The sequence below is a fragment of the Ipomoea nil genome, unplaced genomic scaffold, assembly GCF_001879475.1.
Source record: "Ipomoea nil cultivar Tokyo-kokei standard unplaced genomic scaffold, Asagao_1.1 scaffold2653, whole genome shotgun sequence".
NCBI lineage: Eukaryota > Viridiplantae > Streptophyta > Magnoliopsida > Solanales > Convolvulaceae > Ipomoea > Ipomoea nil.
In genome coordinates, this window is record NW_017619081.1 from 1,896,918 (window position 1) to 1,918,551 (window position 21,634).

At 36.5% G+C, this 21,634-nt stretch overlaps 2 protein-coding genes and 2 long non-coding RNA genes across 4 annotated transcripts; 1 reads left to right on the forward strand and 3 right to left on the reverse strand.

Moving 5' to 3' along the window:
• Positions 1 to 8,695: 8,695 nt before the first annotated feature.
• LOC109154711 (ATP-dependent DNA helicase PIF1-like) lies at positions 8,696 to 9,772 on the reverse strand. Its single transcript, XM_019302444.1, has one exon. The coding sequence runs from the start codon at positions 9,770 to 9,772 to the stop codon at positions 8,696 to 8,698; it is 1,077 nt and encodes a 358-aa protein (XP_019157989.1).
• Positions 9,773 to 10,030: 258 nt separating this feature from the next.
• Positions 10,031 to 12,730, reverse strand: LOC109154712. The gene is made up of 5 exons (XM_019302445.1): positions 12,178 to 12,730; positions 11,899 to 12,036; positions 11,251 to 11,808; positions 10,591 to 11,100; positions 10,031 to 10,356 (listed from the first exon to the last, which is right to left on the reverse strand). The coding sequence occupies exons 1-5, from the start codon at positions 12,728 to 12,730 to the stop codon at positions 10,031 to 10,033; spliced, it is 2,085 nt and encodes a 694-aa protein (XP_019157990.1).
• A 2,526-nt stretch (positions 12,731 to 15,256) lies between these two features.
• On the forward strand, positions 15,257 to 16,067 carry LOC109154775. The gene is made up of 2 exons (XR_002049781.1): positions 15,257 to 15,386; positions 15,974 to 16,067. It is a non-coding gene; the product is annotated as an uncharacterized LOC109154775 (long non-coding RNA).
• LOC109154776 lies at positions 15,821 to 16,468 on the reverse strand. Its single transcript, XR_002049782.1, has 2 exons — positions 16,133 to 16,468; positions 15,821 to 16,037 (listed from the first exon to the last, which is right to left on the reverse strand). It is a non-coding gene; the product is annotated as an uncharacterized LOC109154776 (long non-coding RNA).
• Positions 16,469 to 21,634: the final 5,166 nt, after the last annotated feature.

Consider the following 21,634-nt stretch of genomic DNA (forward strand, 5'->3'; position numbering starts at 1 on the left):
TTGAAGCACACGGGTCACCCGGTCAACACTTGAGAGTGGCTCATTTGTAGGTGGTGTTGGTGTTGCAGTAGCAGGAGTAGAAGAAGTAGTAGCCTGTGAGGTGGTAGCAGCAGCAGTAAATGCAGGTTGTGGCAGTGAGGTTGTAGCAGCAGCAGTGCTTGCAGGTTGTTGCAGTGAGGTGGTAGCAGCAGTCCTTGGCTTCTTAACCCTAGGGATAACCTTTCCCTTTCCAAACCCCCCAGCCTTTTTTTCAGCCTTGACTCTCTTTCTTACAAGAGTGCTCGTCCAAGCAAGTATGCTAGGGTATGTCCTGTTGACCTTCATTCCTTTGAATTCTACTCGATCAAAGTAGAACAGCTACAAATTAAAGAAGATTATGTTAAAGATCAATTTAGAACAAATTACCCATGTATTTCTTAATTGCATGGTCACAGAGTAATGCATTCATATTCACAGAGTACTACATATCCATAATCACATAACTATATATCCATAATTTTAAAACTATATATCCACAAATTCAGAACTACATAAAGGATCTTAATAAACTGAGTATATTCCAAGTTTCATGCATATATATCCATAAATCCATAACTATACATCCAAAAATACATTACTATATATCCAGAATTCTTAATAGTCTGTTCACTGAGTAATACATTCATATATTCACAGAGTACTACATATCCATAATCACATAACTATATATCCACAATTTTAAAACTATATATCCACAAATTCATAACTACATAAAGGATCTTAATAAATTGAGTATATTCTAAGCTTCATGCATATATATCCATAAATCCAAAACTATACATCCAAAAATACATTACTATATATCCAGAATTCATGCATTTAGATTAAAGACAATAAGAACTGACCAATATCAATGTCATTGGCCCCCAAAAGCTTCTGCTTCTATCTTCCTTGTAAATCTCTATCGAGTCAATGAGAGATTGGTATGTGTAGCCGCACCAATTGTATTCTTTAATCATATCAACATGAATCAATGACTTCAAGATTCTGTACTTGGAGTAGCGTGTTGTGTTTCCTCGAAGCATGGAGGAAACGACAAAGACTACAAAATCCCTCTTGAACTCATCACCATGATCAGCTCTCCTAACAATCTCATCTGGCATGTGTGTTGTTATTGGTGAGCCTGCTGTAATACCCCACCTCCTTCTCCATGAAGTCAGCAGCAGTTTGTATTCACGGGTTGAGTTGTCTTCCAGCTTTGTTCCCTCATTGACCTCCATACGCCCTCGCGGGATCCCCAACGTGTACTCGACATCTACCTCTTCAATGTGGAGAATATCATCCTCTAATACAAAATCACATCTGAAAACATTAAATTTGTCCAGCAGGTATTGCACCAACTTTGATTCATTGGAGCAGAGTTGGAGATGTAGAAGTCCACCAAATCCTATATCAACAACAGCTTGTTTCTGCTGTGTTGTGAGCCTCTGGACAAGATCAAACATCAACTTTGGCCCCATCCCGTACTGAAGTAATCTCTCCTTTTTTCTCTAGTCCGTGGTGCTTGTCGTCTTTTGCGTGAAGTTTGGCGCCCTCTCGTTGAAGTCTCTGCAACAGTTGTTTGCCTAGCAGGGTGTTCTTCATTGGTTGGAGTAGAGCTCTGAGCTGCTTGTGAATTTAGGACTGCTGCTGGTTCTTCATTATTTGGATTAGAGCTCTGAGCTGCCTGTGAATTTAGAACTGCTGCTGTCAGGTACCCTGTTCTTCTTCTTTTTGTTTCTCTAAAAGCCTCAGCTAGTGTAGGTTCGCCCGCCATTTCTGTAAATAAGAATTATTAAACTATAAATCCACAATTATAAAGATATATATCTATAATATCACAACTATTTGTCCACAAACATTTCAAAAACACCCTAATTGAAGACTGGAATGATATTTTCATACATGCAGAAATATTAAACAATACATCCACAATTATAAAGCTATATATCCATAATATCACAATTATTTGTCCACAAACATTTCAAAAACACCCTAATTGAAGACAGGAATGATATTTTCATACATGCAGAAGTATTAAACTATATATCCACAATTATAAAGCTATATATCCATAATATCACAACTATTTGTCCACAAACATTTCAAAAACACCATAATTGAAGACAGGAATGATATTTTCATACATGCAGAAGTATTAAACTATAAATCCACAATTATAAAGCTATATATCCATAATATCACAACTATTTGCCCACAAACATTTCAAAAACACCCTAATTGAAGACAGGAATGATATTTTCATACATGCAGAAGTATTAAACTATAAATCCACAATTATAAAGCTATATATCCATAATATCACAACTATTTGTCCACAAACATTTCAAAAACACCATAAGTGAAGACAGGAATGATATTTTCATACATGCAGAAGTATTAAACTATAAATCCACAATTATAAAGCTATATATCCATAATATCACAACTATTTGTCCACAAACATTTCAAAAACACCATAATTGAAGACAGGAATGATATTTTCATACATACAGAAGTATTAAACTATAAATCCACAATTATAAAGCTATATATCCATAATATCACAACTATTTGTCCACAAACATTTCAAAAACACCATAATTGAAGACCGGAATGATATTTTCATACATGCAGAAGTATTAAACTATAAATCCACAATTATAAAGCTATATATCCATAATATCACAACTATTTGTCCACAAACATTTCAAAAACACCATAATTGAAGACAGGAATGATATTTTCATACATGCAGAAGTATTAAACTATAAATCCACAATTATAAAGCTATATATCCATAATATCACAACTATTTGCCCACAAACATTTCAAAAACACCAAAAAACAAACAAAAAAAAAAAAAAAAAAAAAAAAAAAAAAAAACAGAGTGTTGCTCTATTTCAGAACAATCAATAATCGCATTGCAAAACCCTAGTCAAAAATCACAAGATTCTATAGCGAATATGAACGTTAATAGTCAAAAATCACAGCGTTAATACTCAAAAATCACAAAAATAGATTATACCTGATGAAGAAAGCGATGAAAACGGCGACAAAGCGACAATGCTAGAATGAAAATGGCGAAAATGGCGACAATGGTGAACAAAACAGGGCTTCAGCGACAATAAGATGAAGAAGGCGAAAATCGCGATGAAAATGACAGAGAGAGTGATGAAGACTGAAACAGTGAGAGCGAACAAGCTTGTTGGAGACGAAACGTTGGGAATGGTGGAAAAAGGCGCCTAGTGGCGTTTTATGGTAATAATAATAATTTTTTTTTAAAAAAAAAACGACGGGAGGAGTGAAACGGTGCCACTAACGGCACCGTTACTCCCTTGGTACTATACGGTGCCGTTTTCAACCGTGTGTACCAAGAATGGTACACACGGTTGCACAGCATAACAATTGCGCAAACTGAGGGTGGGTATACAGGATGTCAACCATAATTGTTTCTTTCCAGAAGATGCGGTGGAAAGAGCGTGACGCCGCACCCTGGCAGTTCCAAATTAGCATAAACATAAAAACAAGGGGAAAAAGAAAATGCTCAATTGAGCCTGCGGGGATCCGCAGCCGTGACATGACGGCTAGAACTTGGAATATCCTCAACCATTGCATCCTGTTGAGATTAACAAGAACAAGAAAAATAATAATGGCAGAAAAGTAAAGAAGACAAGATTTACGTGGTTCGGCAATGTGCCTACATCCACGGGAGTGAAAGTATTCTCCTATTATTTGTGATGGTGTTAGTGGTGAGACAACCCCTTAGGGATACAACCAATATATTTATAGGTATCTAATCCCTATACAATAGGTCTACCCGTTTCACTCCTGCTCCTAGTATGAGACAAACACTTATTCCTAATCCATATATGAGACAAACTCAACAATCTCCACCTTGGCGAATATGTTCTTTAGGAGAAAAGATAACTCAACAAATCTCCACCTTGACGAATATGCTCTTTAGGATAAAAGACTTATCTCACCATCTCCACCTTCACATATATGCCCCTTAGGAGAAAAAACTATCTCCACCTTCGCAAATATGTCCTTTAGGAGAAAAAGATAACTCATGTGTATATGTGAGATAAGTTTTTTCTCCTAAGGGGCATAATTGTGAATGTGGAGATGGTGAGATAAGTCTTTTCTCCTAAGGGACATATTTGCTAAGGTGGAGATTTGTTGAGTTATCTTTTTCTCCTAAAGGATATATTTGCGAAGGTGGAGAAGTCTTTTCTCCTAAAGGGCATATATGTGAAGGTGGAGATGGTGAGATAAGTCTTTTCTCCTAAAGAGCATATTCGTCAAGGTGGAGAATTGTTGAGTTATCTTTTCTCCTAAAGAACATATTCGCCAAGGTGGAGATTGTTGAGTTTATCTCATATATGGATTAGGAATAAGTGTTTGTCTCATACTAGGAGTAGGAGTGAAACGGGTAGACCTATTGTATAGCGATTGGATGCCTATAAATATATTGGTTGAATCCCTAAAGGGTTGTGTGTCACCACTACCACCATCACTATGAATAAGAGAATTGTTTCGCTCCCGTGGATGTAGGCACTTTGCCGAACCACGTAAATCTTGCCTTCTTTACCCTTTCTGCCATTATTATTGTTTCTTGTTCTTGTTAATCTCAACAAATACCAATCCCTATACAATAGGTCTACCCGTTTCACTCCTGCTCCTAGTATGAGACAAACACTTATTCCTAATCCATATATGAGACAAACTCAACAATCTCCACCTTGGCGAATATGTTCTTTAGGAGAAAAGATAACTCAACAATTCTCCACCTTGACGAATATGCTCTTTAGGAGAAAAGACTTATCTCACCATCTCCACCTTCACATATATGCCCTTTAGGAGAAAAGACTTCTCCACCTTCGCAAATATGTCCTTTAGGAGAAAAAGATAATTCAACAAATCTCCACCTTAGCAAATATGTCCCTTAGGAGAAAAGACTTATCTCACCATCTCCACCTTCACAATTATGCCCCTTAGGAGAAAAAACTTATCTCACATATACACATGGGTAGGAACAACCATGCTCATCCCAACTAGCCAGCCACATGCATACGCAGCATCAAACGTTACCCAGTGCATGTACACGAACCACTTTGTTCCAAGCCATTCGCCCCTCAGCCGTCGACCTGTTATACCGCCGCGACTCATGCTAACTGCCCCGTTTAGCTGACTTCCTGCATCCGGCCCATACCAGGTCCATATCCCCTCCTGGTATCCACGCTGCCCCAACACAACAGCGCCCCTGCAAAGTCACACTAAACTCGTGTGCCTTGCCCAATGCTCCACTAACCAGCAATTACCACTGGCCAGCAACACGCACAACGCAGCACCAAACGTTTCCCAGTGCATGTTCACGAACTTCTTCGTCGTCCCGAGAAGTCCTCCCATACCAAACCCATATCGGCCCTAACCAGTGCCATACCGGCACATACCGAGCCCATATAAGCCCATATCGATACCAGCCGTGACTCGTGACAAGCTCGACCCATACCAGCCGTGACTCATGCCAAAAGCCCAGCCCATACCAACCCATACTAGCTGTGACTCATGACAAGCCCAGCCCATACCGAGCCAATATTGACCCATATTGATACCAGGTCCACGACCCCTCCTGGTATCCGCGCTGCCCAACACTACAGCGCCCCTCACCACCTTCTCATCTAGCATCTAGAAACGCCCAACAAGTCCAAACAATGTTCGAACTTGTTACTAGTTACCGCTAGAACATCACCTTCACTATAATAAGAGTCATCAGCTTGAACCATGTTCATAGCTTCCTGCTTCTTCAACTCCTTCCAATCAGCCTCTTCCAGATTTGCTGAATTTTCTGCCCTCAAGGTTTTCAGAAGGCCCTGATATGCCAACAAATCCTTTACCCTAGACCGCCATAACCCAAAATTCCATATACCATCAAACTTTGATACCTTGAATTTTATACTTGAACGGACCATCTCAACAGTGCTCTGATACCAATTTGTTGAGATTAACAAGAACAAGAAAAATAATAATGGCAGAAAAGTAAAGAAGACAAGATTTACATGGTTCGGCAATGTGCCTACATCCACGAGAGTGAAAGTATTCTCTTATTATTTGTGATGCTGTTAGTGGTGACACAACCCCTTAGGGATACAACCAATATATTTATAGGCATCTAATCCCTATACAATAGGTCTACCCGTTTCACTCCTACTCCTAGTATGAGACAAACACTTATTCATAATCCATATATGAGACAAACTCAACACATCCTTTGGTGTGACACAGTCGTAGAAAATCCCCTCCCTCATCCGACAGAACACTGGAAGAGGGAGAGTTAGGAGCCAGTGGAGAGAGTAAACCAGGATCAATGGGACGACGGTGGACCACGGTTCTGGTGATGTTTCCTCCTTTCTTTGAACCCCTGACCACTACGTGTGATTCAGCTGCTGCAGCTCTGTTAAGGGAATTCGTTCTTCCTCCTCTTCCCCTGGCATAACTGGCGTGAACATCTCACAAGGCGCTTGGGAGGTGGAGAGGCTTGAGCGGTTTAGTAGGTCGGACTTGAGTTTCATCTTGGGAATCGATCTGTATGTGGTTTTGCTGTTCCAGTTGACTCCCCGTTTCATTATGCCCAAGATTACTTTTGGGAGTTTCGTTTCGTCCAACCTGCCTGATGTTTGGAGGAACGGTAGGAAGTGGGAGGGTAGCATGCCACCTTTGTTTTTGGACCTGTGGATTGACCTGGGTATGTTCTTGAGGATCCGGCTGGACAGCATCTTCTTGAACAGGTTGATCATCCTCCGCATCGCTCAAGGGGGCAAACTTGGAGTTAAAAAGGAGATTATTGTAAACCGTGGTGGTTGGGGAATGTGGTTTAAGAGAGCTTGATTGCCGGGAGACTTCTTGGATACAGTAGGCTCATGTGGTTTTACCATTGAATGCTCCCCTTCTGGATCAACATTCATACGGGTAGAATCATCGGCCATGGACGAACCTACCTCCAGACCACATTGTTCTCTTCTATGGCCATAGACACCGCACCTAAAACATATTTGATGGATCCGTTCGTACTCTATAGGGTAAACCATGTCCTCTATAGTGAATTTGGCTAGCAAGGGCTTAGAGATATCAACCTCGGCGCAGATACGAGCAAATTTTCCTCTAGTAGCCAAACTGGTGGTAAAGTCTACCTTCTTCACACGTCTGATCTTTTTTCTGATCTTCTTGAGCATGCTATTGTCGAAGTATTCTATTGGCAGGGTGGGAAAGCGAATCCATGCTAAGATATTCCATGTCGTGTTTGTACTGGGATTAAAGTTGGGGATCCAGTCTGGACTAAAAGCTAGTGGTTTTGGATCATCCAAGGGCCCTCATATCTTGCAAAGTCAAAGTCACGCTGCTCTTCAAACCTGGCCAAGTAATAATCTTGATCTAGATTGATAAGATCCATATGGCACTCGGGTTTCCACAACGACTGGAAACGACGCAAGAAGAAATTGTACCCGACCGTTCTGCCAAGAACTCGGATGATTAACGACCTTCTCCATGGCCTTCTGATTCTTTCCTTCTCTTCCTCTGTTATGATAATCCTGGGGCAATCTGGGTCATCCTGGGGATCCATCTCGTCGTCTTCTGAAGGAGAGTCGACTTCCTCTGTAGCATCCACATTCTCATAGCGCATGGAGCCTCGCAGAGTATCCTTGTAGGAAACGGGTTCTGGGTTAATGTGACTCTTCTCGGAGCCAGAGTTCCCCGCAGTGAGAGGAGTTTCAGGGACGATCTCTGCCAAGACCATGTCTTCCGGGGTATGCATTGCAGGAGCATGGAGCTTTGTTTTCTTGTGGGAGCGTTCAAGGGCTTATTGAACTTCCGGTGATCATTGTCTAGTTTCCGGTGGAGACGTAATTGGGAGCATTTCTCTCGCTACATTTCTCTCAATGCTTTGAAACAAATAATTTAAAGCTAACGTAAAAATTGATTATTCGCTTTAGATGATGTCGCTGTTTGCGTGCAATTATCACGTCATGCTCTTAAATCTGCGCAAGATGGGGAAATATGCCGACAAATTATTATGTAAATCATGATTCACACGGTATTGTGTTGATCATAACTAAAAGTACATTTATAATATATTAAAAGTATAATATTCATGTATTGAATGTACATTATACAAAATAATACTTTTAGTATTCAAATAATATATTTTTCTTAATTATAATGTACATTTTAAATATATTTAAAGTATATTATTTGTTTACTGAATGTATATTATTTAATGAGTTAATTTCATTTTTTATCCTAGATTTATACATGACAGTCCACTTTAAGTCCTTTTTATTAAAACATCCACATTTGATCCTAGTATTATTGTGGCATGACCACTTTTGATCTTTTATCAACAAAACAATTTAAATATCGGTAAATACAAGGATATTCTAGTCTTCAATTATGAATGTTTTCAACAAGATAAATATAAAAAATACTAGTATTTTCCCATGCGATGCACGAATGATATTTATAATTTTTTTTTTTTACATTTCAAATACACAATATTAACTGACTTAATATAACCCGATGATTGAGAATGTATTTGTAATAAATAAATAAATATGAACAACAATAAAACTTGATTTAAAAACAACTTAGCATTGTATAGTACATAAATCCCTAGATTCTAGACATTATTAAACACTTCATGGTACACAACGTTAGTGGTTGACGTACCAACATTGTTAGAGTCATTACATATCAAAATCTTCAATCCGTCTGGATTACTCACCCTAGAAGCAGCAACATACAACTGGCCATGGACAAAAACAGGCTTCTTCAACAGTAAACCAACATGTGAAAGCGTTTGCCCTTGACTCTTGTTAATCGTCATTGCATATGACAACATTAACGGGAACTGTTTTCTCTGGAACTTGAAAGGTAACCTTGGATCTGATGGTGTTATAGTCATTCGCGGGACTAACACTTTTGTTCCTGCATTGTTTCCCGACATAATTTTGCCTTCAATAACATGATCAGCTAACTTAGTAACAACCAACCGAGTTCCATTGCATAAACCAAGTGAATGGTCTATATTCCTCAACAACATAACTAGTGACCCTACCTTTAACGTTAGAGCATGATTTGGAACTCCAGATGCACGTATACCATTTAGAAACTCTGGGGTGTGCACTTCATCAAGTAAGCTACCATTTGAATCAGATTTACAAACACTATCACAGCTGTAGTACGTCCGGCTATCTCCAATGTGTAGATCACTCATGTATTCATTTATGGAATTGACGACATCAAGTGTTGGTGCTAATATCGCCTGACCTTCTAGAAGACTGGGATCTGAGTTACCAGACATGAACATAGGGAACGTACTTGCAACTATATTGGTAATTGGGTCTCCATTAGATGTTAATAATATCTCTCTTGGTATATCTATCTCAACATGACCATCATTCTGACCACCAACAGTTCCATCACCTATACTCGCAATCCAATTTGCAAAGTCTTCTACTCTCTTCATATCAGTACCCGACATGCACCGATTTAATCTAAGATTTTTTGTCAACCTCAACACCTTACAACTGCTCCATAGGTATGATGAGTTTATTGTTGCAGACACAATATCTTGCCGCGACCCTTTTGGCACAACTGGTAGAATTTGTCTGAAATCGCCACCGAATACTACGGTTTTCCCACCAAATGTATGTTCAGCACTGTTCGCATTTTTAAATCGGAGCAAGTCTCTCATAGTCCTATCCAACGCTTCAAAGCAGTGTCTGTGCATCATCGGAGCTTCGTCCCATATAATTAGTTTACTCCTGATTATCAACTCCGTTAGATGGCTTCCTTGTTTAATGTTGCATGTGGAATCTTCATTTATTGCAATAGGGATGGCAAACCTTGAATGAGCTGTCCTACCACCCGGTAGTAACAACGATGCTATACCACTGGATGCCACATTTATAAAAATTTCACCACTTGACCGCAACTTTGATGACAACGCCTTCTATAGAAAAGTTTTCCCAGTACCACCGTAACCATAAACGAAGAACAACCCACCCCCATCGTTAGACAGATCATTTACGATTGTATTGTATATGTCCCTTTGCTCATCAGTCAATCGTGATTCTAATTCTTCACTATCTGCTCGTAGAGCTTCACGGTCATAATTCAACTCCTCAAACAATAATATATTCTCAACCAATCTTGAATCATCTATGTTAGGTGTTGGCATTGGTGGGAAGTGTTTAAGAGACTTATTGTGTACTATTAGCAACTTCTCCAGCTCTATTAAAGCGAAGCTTTTTTTCTCACAATCTTTTAGAAAAAGATCTGTAAATTGGTAAACAGTAAAAGTATTGTAAATTTTTTGGTAACACACACACACACACACACACACACACACACATATATATATATATATATGTGTGTGTGTGTGTGTATATATATATATATATATATATATATATATATATATATATATATATATATATATATATTATATAAATATTTATCATAATGTATGCAAATGTAATATTAGATATGTTGTATGCAATAATAGAATACCTGGCTTATTTAGTTGTTTCCTATGCATGAATTCAGCGTCCTCGGCTAAATGATGCCACACTGCTTCCCATACATGTTCAGGCCTTGATAGTGAGTTAGAAATCAACAATATAACAAACAACTTTCTGATCACATGTGCAGATGACCAATGACTTGCTTCCTCAATTGCATCAATATACTCTTTGTCATCATCTAATAGTCCACGGGCGTAACATGCATCCCTAAATGCCAAGTATTCTACACCATTAAATGTCATAATATCTTTAAAACTGGTCGGTCCACGGACAATATTCAGAAGACATCTCAAATAGTATATTTCACCACTACCTGGAGGTACAAAGAAAATGCGACCAACTGAAAATCCCTTCTTTCTTGGATGCCACTCTCTGACTTCTTTCTTCCAAACAAATTTATTTGGCATTTCAATGTATGTTAACAATCGTGCAGCTTCATATTTTTTGTTGGCTTCAAACCAACCTTTGAACATACTTTGCCCCACAGTTTCTCGACCTAAAACGTTATCAATGTTGTCATCATCAGCGAATACAATTGACTAACTATCTGGGAGGTGGAAGCTTAGTCTCTCAACAGCATGAGTCCGATGTTGGACTTCATAACCAAATAGTCGCCATGATGCCTCGCAAGTCGATACGTACCTACAGTCATAGTACGTATTAATCTCATCCACCACTTCTTCACCATTTTCATCCGTAGTACTTTTATAAAATTCAGCAGTGACCCTGTCATTACCCTTGTTGACATACTTGAAAAGATACTTGATTGATCTCGACTGGTTGCACCATTCTACATTGATATGGGCCTTGTACTGCAAAAGCAAGTACCTATTATGCGAGAAAATGTAGCGACTGTCGAGTTCTACACCATTCTTTTTAACTGTTCTGCCGTCATCGCAACGCATGTAAATTGGATACCCATCTTGATCGAAACTGGACTCTTCCACAAACCGTTTGGGGAAGTGTTTTGAACACTTCCCATTAACCATGCAAGGTGAATTTCTTCTAGCGTTCCCACACGGTCCGTGAACCATGAATTCCTCTACTGCATTGTAGTATTCCACGTCCACGGTCTTGTCTGGTACCTCGGCCTTTATGACTCTATCCATAAATGTGGTACTCATCATGTCTCCTTTGTTCTTGAGGAATATCAGAATATGTGCATGTGGCAATCCACGTTTTTGGAACTCAATGGTGTAAATAACTACAAAAACAAAATATTATTAAATTAGGTTAAGATGTTTTTTTGCATAGAATAAATAAATTGGATTGTCTAATGTAATTCAATATATACCTGCTTTCACATGACCAAATAGCTCACCGGCCTTTACTTCCTTTATTAGGCAATCCAATTTCATCTTGAATATACGGCATAAAATATCTGGACGGTCTTCCGCATTGAGATTTCTGTTGCTAATATACCGCTGTATTTCTGGCCATTTTGGATTACACGTGAACGTTATAAATAGATTTGGATACCCAACGTGTCTACAAATGGCCATTGCATCCTGGTAATTTTGGATCATGTACCTTGCTCCGCCCGTAAAACTTGACGGTAATAATATCCGCTTACCTTGGGTGCTAGCATGTACTTCACCTCTTGTAAATGCATCTGTCAATCCTTTCAAAGCTTCGCATCTCAACGACTTCTGGTGTGTCCTTATGTATATAAGTCGAGCAGATTCAACCATAGTGTATGCATCAACAATAAATTGTTGTAACAGTCTCCTGGCATACAATATGCTAGAAGTCTCTATTAACCTTTCATGCAGCGTATAAGCAAAATACTCCCGTTGAGATATACGATGCCTTGCATTATTGTTGTTAGATCCTCTATTAGCAAACTGTATGTCCTCTCTATACCCATCTTCCCCATAGGGGAATAGTACTGGATATTGCAATGGTAGGTATGATGGGCTCAATTCAGAAATTCGCTTTAGCAAACCTGATTTACTTTCAACTAAAATATCTCTCTGGCCCATATTTGGATCTAAATCCCCGACAATAAGTGCAGCAACCTCTGATGTCGTTGGTAAGTTATAAGTCCTTGCATCTTTTGTTCTCTTACCAATTAATCTCATCTTGATTTCTATGCCTGGATTACTATCAATTTCTGCTTTGGCCATACGGAATGATTGAACCAAAACATTATTTCCGTCTAGAACCTCCTTAATATCCTCCACCACCGCAATGTGCAACTCTTGGGTAGCTATGTTATCCCCTTATACATGAACGAAGAAATTTATTAGTTGTATATTGTACGTCATAAAATTAGAGTTTATATTATTTGAATAAACCAAAAAATAATGGTTTGATCAAGTGTACCTGACGGACGCGATACGGTTTTTAACCTCATTATCAGTGTCATGAATATACAATTGTGCAAACTTCGGTTGGCCCCCATCGGGTGGCATCAAGATACCTATTCGATGAAAGTTTTGACCATGTATCCTAAAAATGAGGGGGGGGGGGGGGGGGGGGGGGGATGATCCACTGTTGATTGTTCTATCTATCTTGGCACCCATTGAGGTGAAACAGAACATGTTATTGTACGATCTGATATTTTGCAAAAAATGCTTTTGTTTATCGCTGGGTGTGAAAAAAAGATCGTACAACTTCTTCGGTGGTAATGAGATTCTAGGCAGTTTGATCTTTCCATTTGCACAACATCCTGAGTATTTAGCTACTTTTGAGTTCTAGCCTTGCCTAGTCTTTCCTCATACCAGAAAAAATAGCTACAATGCTCACACATGTCATTGGGGTCTCCAAAGTCTACAGTTACCACTGGAATATAAGATAATTATTATGTTATTAATTGGTAAATAATTTAAATAGTTTATGAAATTATATTCTTATACACTAACCCTCTTGTAATAGAGGAAGACATTGTGGTTGATCACCCAAGGCTTCACACATGCGGGCACTTAGATCGGTACAATTGTTTTGAGTTTGAGGATTTGTACCAACATTTGTATCAAGCTGCATTGGCACCTCATTTTCTGTATCATCCTGATTATCTATATCTATATTAAATAATAATTAACATATTAATAAAATTAATTAAATATTCTACATAAATATTAATAATTTTACTTTAACACACTATCGATGGTCAGAATATTTTTATTTTGTATACTATTTGAAATCATATTCCAATTTACACATAATAAGCACGATATTTTTTTATTTATACTAACCGTTAATCATGTTCTACATAACTGTGTCATTGACATCGTCAAAATCAGGATATAAATTTCGACAATATTTATGGGAAGATTGTCCAATTTCCATGTTGTTATTGAATAATTGCTCAGGACGATGCAGTTGTTCGTCACTGTAATCTAAAATATTTAAAATAGTTAGTTACTTCTCATACAGGGAATAATTATCAATGACAATACACTATTATACACTCACCTTGAATTGGGTTGTTAATTGTTGGTGGGACTAAAAAACCACTTGAATCATATAGATCGGGTGACGGTGTTATCGTATTACAATGATAACCTGTACTTTCGTTATAAGTTTTAGATTAATGTTGTATTTGAGACTGAAATAGTATTTAATGAATTATCATACATTCAATGTAATGTTATAATTACCATTAGTGATAACACTAAGATTATCAGTAGAATTGTGTACGGTAACTTGTGTCTCATATTTGTTCGTTGGAGTTGTATAGCTATTTTGGGCATTCAACAATTGACTTTGTTCTGCAATCAAATAATACGGCCAAACGTTAGACATTGAGTCACTTTGCATTATGAGAATCTACTATTTAATAATTACAATAGTTCTCAAAAAAAATAATAATTACAATCAAACTATTAATTCTCGTGTATTCCACACATTTACTATTGGTTAGATCAATCAATGGTATACGTTTCTAATTTTGGATAAAATTCATTGTAGAAGATCCATTGTTTGAGGACACATGATATATGTTGCTGATTGATGAACTAACCAATGTACGTTCTACAAATGATATATTTAGAACATATTAACAATTAAACATACATAAAAAAAAATTATGTCAAAAAAACATACATTAAAAAAAAAAAAAAAAAAGGAAATCACATATGATACTTGATAGCTAACCATGAGAAACTACACTCAATGAAGTAGATAGTGATGCTTGGAATACACCATATAGATGATTTCGTTCGGTACCATCACCCCCACAATTTGAAGCTCTGCTTATTTTAGTACTTACATCAATTTCATTTTCTGTGGACAAAAAATATTATTATGTTATGAATCAAATTAATTATGTTATTGTTTACGGTTGAAGTATTTAACATTTAATAAAATTAAAATGAGTTAATACTCAAAATTGTCCTCGACTATAGTGGTTTTTTCCAATTTTGTCCTAAACGACTTTGGTGTCCTAAACTAGTCCTAGACTTTTGTGTTATTACTCAATATTGTCCTCTGTTATCTAATCCGTCAAATGGGTGTTAAGTATAGGGTTAAATATGTACTTTCAATCTTATTTCACCGCGCCAACAGGTTAAAAAAAAATTGACCGAGAATTCCCAACCTTGCGACTGCAGTCTGCTCAAGCAATAATTCCCCAGAAATTCGCCAAGCAAATTCGTCAATCTGTGTTTATCAAATTCGTCAATCTCTGTTTATCAATTTCGCCTTTCTGTGTTCATGGGTTTATCAATTTCGCCAGGTAAATTCGCCCAAAGAAAACCCTAAGGAAGCAAAGCAAATTTCTTCCCTACATTGCAATGGATTCAAGACGACGGAAAAGGGGCGAATGCACTCCGAAATATGGTAAGAATTTTGCTTTATGTGAGCTTATATATGAATATGTATGTACTGCCAAAGCATAAATTAGTATTTAATGAATTTATTGTGAACATGCTAGTGCTGGGGTTTAAATATGAGCTTGTGCTAATGAGAGTTGGATGTGGAAAATGGAAATTGAATCTCACAGCAGATTACAGCTAACTTGGGATTAAAGCTTTTAGTTGAGGTGAGTTAGAATCTATGAGGGTATAACTTTGCAAATTGCTTTCTGGATGATATGGTGGATTCTTCTTAAAAGGTTTTTTTAGCTTGAGGAATGACTAGGTTTTATGCATTGTTTTTATTCCTGTTCCTTGGAATAAGAAATATATTTTTGATTATCTATTTAAGTTGTGAGAAATGTATTTCAATATCATATTTTGTACTCGCTGGTTAAAAACTAATAAGATTTTGCAATATATTTCAGCATTTTCTTATGTGTTATTCTCATTGCTCGTTAACAAATTTTTGCATAAATGATAGATGTGGTACATGATGGAATTTATCCCTACCTCTGTTGTTCGTGATTACTTCTCTTGAGTTGGAAATTTAGGTCTATTCTGAATCAATAGGGCATGTGTTTCAGCCTACCTACACTTGAGGACCCCTTCAATGACAAAAGTGGTAAGCCAGATCCTGTGAAGAACAAAAAGCGAGCAGATTCCATAATTGCAAATTAAACCATAATTAAGATTTAAAATGATTTATGGATACATGAATGTATTACTTACCTTTGTTGTTGTCAGCAGATTTTCTCTTGGATCCTATACGAACGGAACCTGTAAGCTTCTTCATTTGCTCGATGGTTTAGAAGGTTAAAATTCTCTACGAACAGAACAGAACCTTATCTTCATTTGCTTATCATGTAGGACAGATGTGGTGTCTTTGATTAATAGCATTGGTTTAGATAGTAATTTAATAGTGGTGGCTGAGACAATGTTCTTGGAATACGAAAAGTTGAATTGTAAATACCTAGGTAATTAATAATTGTGTTTCCTGATATTTTTTGCATAGTCTAAACGCAGTGTTTTATATGGGCGGGAAGTTGTTTTCTTATTTTATATTCCAAAATGTTTCTGTTTTTATTATAGTAGAGGATAGCGGTTCAACTAATTTTGTATAAAAAAGATTGAAATGTCTTTGTATTTAACGATATTTCAACAATTTTGTTGGTAGATGACTTAAAATGGTCATGCCACAATAATACTAGGACCAAATGAGGATGTCCTAATAAAAAAGAACTAAAAGTAAATTGTTACCTATAAATCTAGGACCAAAAATGAAATTAACTCTTATTTAATAGTATAGTTCATACAATTGTGTAAACTATGATCTACATAGTAATGATTCAATCGTTATGCTATGGACCCGTTTTCCAGCATACATTGTGGACACGGTAACGGTGCCGTTAGTGGCACCGTTATCTTCCACCATTTTTTTTTTTATTTCACACCGCTTCGTTATAGGAGCATATGTTCATAATTTTATTACTATATATTCATAATTGTAATAAGTTCATAACGTCAGAGCTCTGTGTTCATAATTACATAACTGTACATTCATACTTCCATAACTGTACATTCATAATTCCGTGACTGTACATTCATAATTCAATAACTGTACATTCATAATTCAATAACTGTAAATTCATAATTTTATCACTATATGTTCATAATTGTAAGTTCATAATGTCAGAGCTCTGTGTTCATAATTCCATAACTGTACATTCATAATTTCATCACTGTACATTCATAATGTTCGAAGCTTTATGTTCATAATTTTATAGTTTTATGTTCATAATTTTATCACTATATATTCATAATTGTAAGTTCATAATGTCAGAGCTCTGTGTTCATAATTCCATAACTGTACATTCATAATTCCACAAACGAATAACGCCGTTAACGGCGAGACAAAATCAATTTTTTTAAACTGAAATGACATCGTTTTCCCTGAAAACGATGTCGTTTTGAACTCGTATCCACAATGCATTGTGGACACGAGTCCACAGCATAATTTTCTGTAATGATTCTTCAATCATTATTGTGTGGAACATATTTTGTTTAATGTAAAATAATGTACATTCAGTACAAATATAATGTACATTCAGTACAAAAATAATGTACGTTGTATTCAGGGAATGTATATTATTTTTGTTCTGAGTGTATGTTATATTGTATAATGTACATTCAATACAAAAATAATATACATTTAATATATTAAAAATGTACTTTTTGTTATAATCCACATAACGTTGTGTGGACCATAATTTGCCATGATTCTTGCCATAGACCGTAATGGGCTACCGATGTCGTCATTTTATAAAAATTTGGTTGGGCCAAATGCAGCCTAATTTTCTTGTAAGGATGGAATATTCGACTTTGATTTGGTTGTCATATTTATGGAATGTTATGCTTTGGAACTGTGTCCACTTTGCAAGGCAAATTATACTGTGGAAATGTGCCCACCTTGTAAGGTGGGTACGATTCCAGATTCATAATTTCTATACTTGGGATTAATAATTTTTTTAATAAAAAATTATTTTTCACTTGTCGTTAACGGCGTTTTTCACTTCGCAATCGCATTGTTTCATCTTCAGTATGAATTTACAGTGTAGAAATTATGAATCTACAGTATAGAAATTATGAATATACAGTATTAGGTTTGTGAACATGTGATAAAGCTATATGTTCATAATTTTATAAATATATGTTCATAATTATAGAGCTATATGTTCATAATTTTCGATATTCCCAATTGTTGAATTCTGTATTCACAAATCCCAGAATTATATGTTCATAACTTGATAACTATACAGTTTAGAAATTATAAATCTACAGTACAGATATTATGAATCTGCAGTATAGAAATTATGAATATACTATATAGAAATTATGAATCTACTGTATTTAAATTATGAATCTACGGTATAGAAATTCTGAATCTACAATTTAAAAATTATGAATATACAGTATAGAAATTATGAATTTGGAACCGTTCCCACCTTGCAAGGTGCAATCGTTATGCTGTGCAACCGTGTGCACCAGTTGCAAAATGACAGCGTTTCATTTTTTTTTAAAAAATCCCGTTCGAATCGTCGTTAACAGCGTTAGGCGGTTTCCATTCGTATTCAAACAGTAGGATATATCCATAATTTCATAACTATATATCCACAATTTCATAACTATATGTCCAGAATTACATAAATATATATTCATAATTTGACAACACTAGCTTGCACAAAGGAATTCTTATTCAACCTCTTCCCCATGTACAAATGCTACAACGTATATATAATATACAAATATACAAATGTAATAATGGGTACAATAATGATAAGCATAATGACAAACCGTTACATCCGTTACACTAATAATGTCCACTTAATACATATATTTATAACAATATATATCTCAATCAAGCTGGACGGTTAGTTGAAAGATACATTAATAGTTAGTTAAATACAATATTTGATCAATCGTGGTCATCACGAATCATAGTCATTAGCTTCTTCAACTCAATGGTTAGCATAAATTAATAAAAACGAATATTGCCCCATAATTGAATAATGGCACAACCACTTTCTGAGTTGTAATGCCAACTAACAAATTAAACTCAAAAGCGTTAATTAGTTTCTAGTAACAAAAATATTAAATGATGTATGTAGGTGTTCTATTCCGGCCAACTAAAAATATAACTTGATAGTTGGACTATACGTTTATTATTCACCAACTGCTATATAGTGTGATAATACTTTTGTTATCATTTTAAATGGGAACTCCGGTGGTAAGGGCATTGATTCTTTGAGCTGAAAAAGTTTGAGAAAAGTATAGAACAAATACTACAACCTGCAAACTTCTGATGGATTGCACTGCACTTACTATATGATTGCACTTACTATATGTAATCATGTAGTAGTTATTGTGCAATAATCTTACAGAAGTTCACAGATTCGCATGTTAATGTTGGTTCTCGATTATATATATATATATATATATATATATATATATATATATATATATATATATATATATATATATATATATATATATATCGAAATACTCATGATTCTTTACAAGATAATATCTAGTCAATTACTATTACTTTTTGACACTATGCGAGCGAATTACTTTTTGAAGGGTCACACGCAACGATTGGACTATAGTCTCTTTTTTACCTACAAACTTCTGATGGATTGCGCTGCACTTAATATATATATGATTGCACTGCACCTGAAGCCGTACCGATACAATCATGTAATAGTTGTGGTGCAATCTTAGCTTTCAGAAGTTCGTAAGTTCGCATGTTAATGTTGGTTCTCACTTGATTATATATATATATATATATATATATATATATATATATATATATATATATATATATATATATATATATATATATATATATATATCGAAATACTCATGATTTTTTACAAGATAATATCTGGCCAATTACTATTATTTTTTGCCACTGTGTGAGCCAATTACTTTTTGAAGGGTCACACGTAATGACTGGACTATAGTCTCTTTTTATCAAGCAACATGGAAATTCGAACTGACCTGGCCTTTTGCATGTGTTGACTTTGATATTAAATTGGATGATATATTGCACTTTAATTAAAAGTCTAAACTAATAGTTGAATTATAAATTTATATTTTACTCCATATATGTTAAAGAATCCTCAGCTCAACTGTATATATAGAAGCACACATGCATTTGTAAACAAGAACATATTGCAATATACACAGTATGTAATAAGGTTGTCTAGTTGTTAGACGTTTGAAGTGGTAATAACTATGGTTTTTGGGGGTTTTGCAACCTTAGCTTTTGCTGTTTTCTACATTTGCATGGATGTTGTTTTAGCAGAATACTATGGAGGAACGTACGACGACGACTCCTCTTATACTTATCCGGCGAAATCTCGTAGTTGCATCAGTTCTTCTCCGGCGGCCATGTTAGGGTTCCTTGCATTGCTTGTTTCTTTCCTTGTTATTAGGCCAAGAAACTGATCTGATCTTTGTTGTTCCCCTATTCATTCAATTCAAGCTTGTTTGTTTCTTTTATCATCGTATAATAAATTTTCATATTTTTCATGTTTTACAGGGCCTCCTTAGTAAGTTGGTACATTTGATTTATATTCCTCATTTATTTTCTATTGCTGACACTTAAACGTGTGAGTGAAATCACTTCTTAAGATGGACGGCTTACTATTATTAGGGGTGGGCACGGGTTGGGTTCGAATTCAACCCAATGTTAATTTTGGGTACCCGAAATTTGTGGGTTGGCCATTTTGGTATCTAAAACCCGAACCGAGATAATAATAAATTGTTTCGGGTTCGGATTTGACTCGAAATTTAAATCCCAAACCCGAACCATTTTAGGTTATTAGGGCTATCTTTTATTCGGGTTCAGCCCGTTCCAGCTCAAATTTGAACCAATTTGGGCCAGAACGGGTCAAAACCCGCGATTTTTTGGGTTAGACTTGATTTATGCCGATCCCTAACCACTACACAAAAAATTATTGTTAGTTGCGAAGTTGCAACTTTATTTCTTTATACCGTCATATTTTCGAGAGACAGTATGATGGAGTTGACCCTTCAGGTCTCCGCCCAACAATCTCCTAGCTAGTAAGCCTACATGTGGCTGATATTACATTTACAGCACGTTTGGTTCACGGAATGAATTTTGAGGTAATAGGAATGTTATTCCATAAGGAATGAAATAGGCAAGGAATAGAATAGGAATTGTATTCTATTGTTTGGTTCGCGGAAGGAATAGACTTTATGAATTATATTACAGTGTTTGGTTGATTTAAGGAATAGAAATGAAATATGTTTTAAAAGACATAAATACCCTTATAAAAATATGTGATGGCGGCGATGGTGGTGGTGGCGGTGGCGGTGGTGGTGATGGTGGTGGTGGTGGTGGCGGTGGTGGTGATGGTGGTGGTGGCGGTGGTGGTGGTGGTGCTGGGGTGGTAGTGGTGGTGGTGGCGGTGGCAGTGGTGGGGGCGACGGTGGTGGTGGTGACGGTGACGGTTGACGATGACGGTTGTGGCAGTGGTGGTGGGGGCGGTGGTGGTAGTGGTGGTGGCGGTGGTGTTGCTGGGTGGTGGTTTTGGTGGCGGTGTAGTGGTGACGGCGGCGGCGATGGTGGTGGCGGTGGTGGTGATGGTGGTGGTGGCGGTGGCGGTGGTGGTAGTGGTGGTGCTGGGGTGGTAGTGGTGGTGGTGG

Coding starts and splice junctions, on each gene's coding strand:
- LOC109154711 (XM_019302444.1), bottom strand. CDS start 9,772: ATGAGAGACTTGCTCCGATTTAAAAATGCGAACAGTGCTGAACATACA.
- LOC109154712 (XM_019302445.1), bottom strand. CDS start 12,730: ATGGCCAAAGCAGAAATTGATAGTAATCCAGGCATAGAAATCAAGATG. Junction 12,037..12,177: donor AGTACATGCTAGCACCCAAG/GTAAGCGGATAT, acceptor CAAAATGGCCAG/AAATACAGCGGTATATTAGC. Junction 11,809..11,898: donor ATTTGGTCATGTGAAAGCAG/GTATATATTGAA, acceptor TTGTTTTTGTAG/TTATTTACACCATTGAGTTC.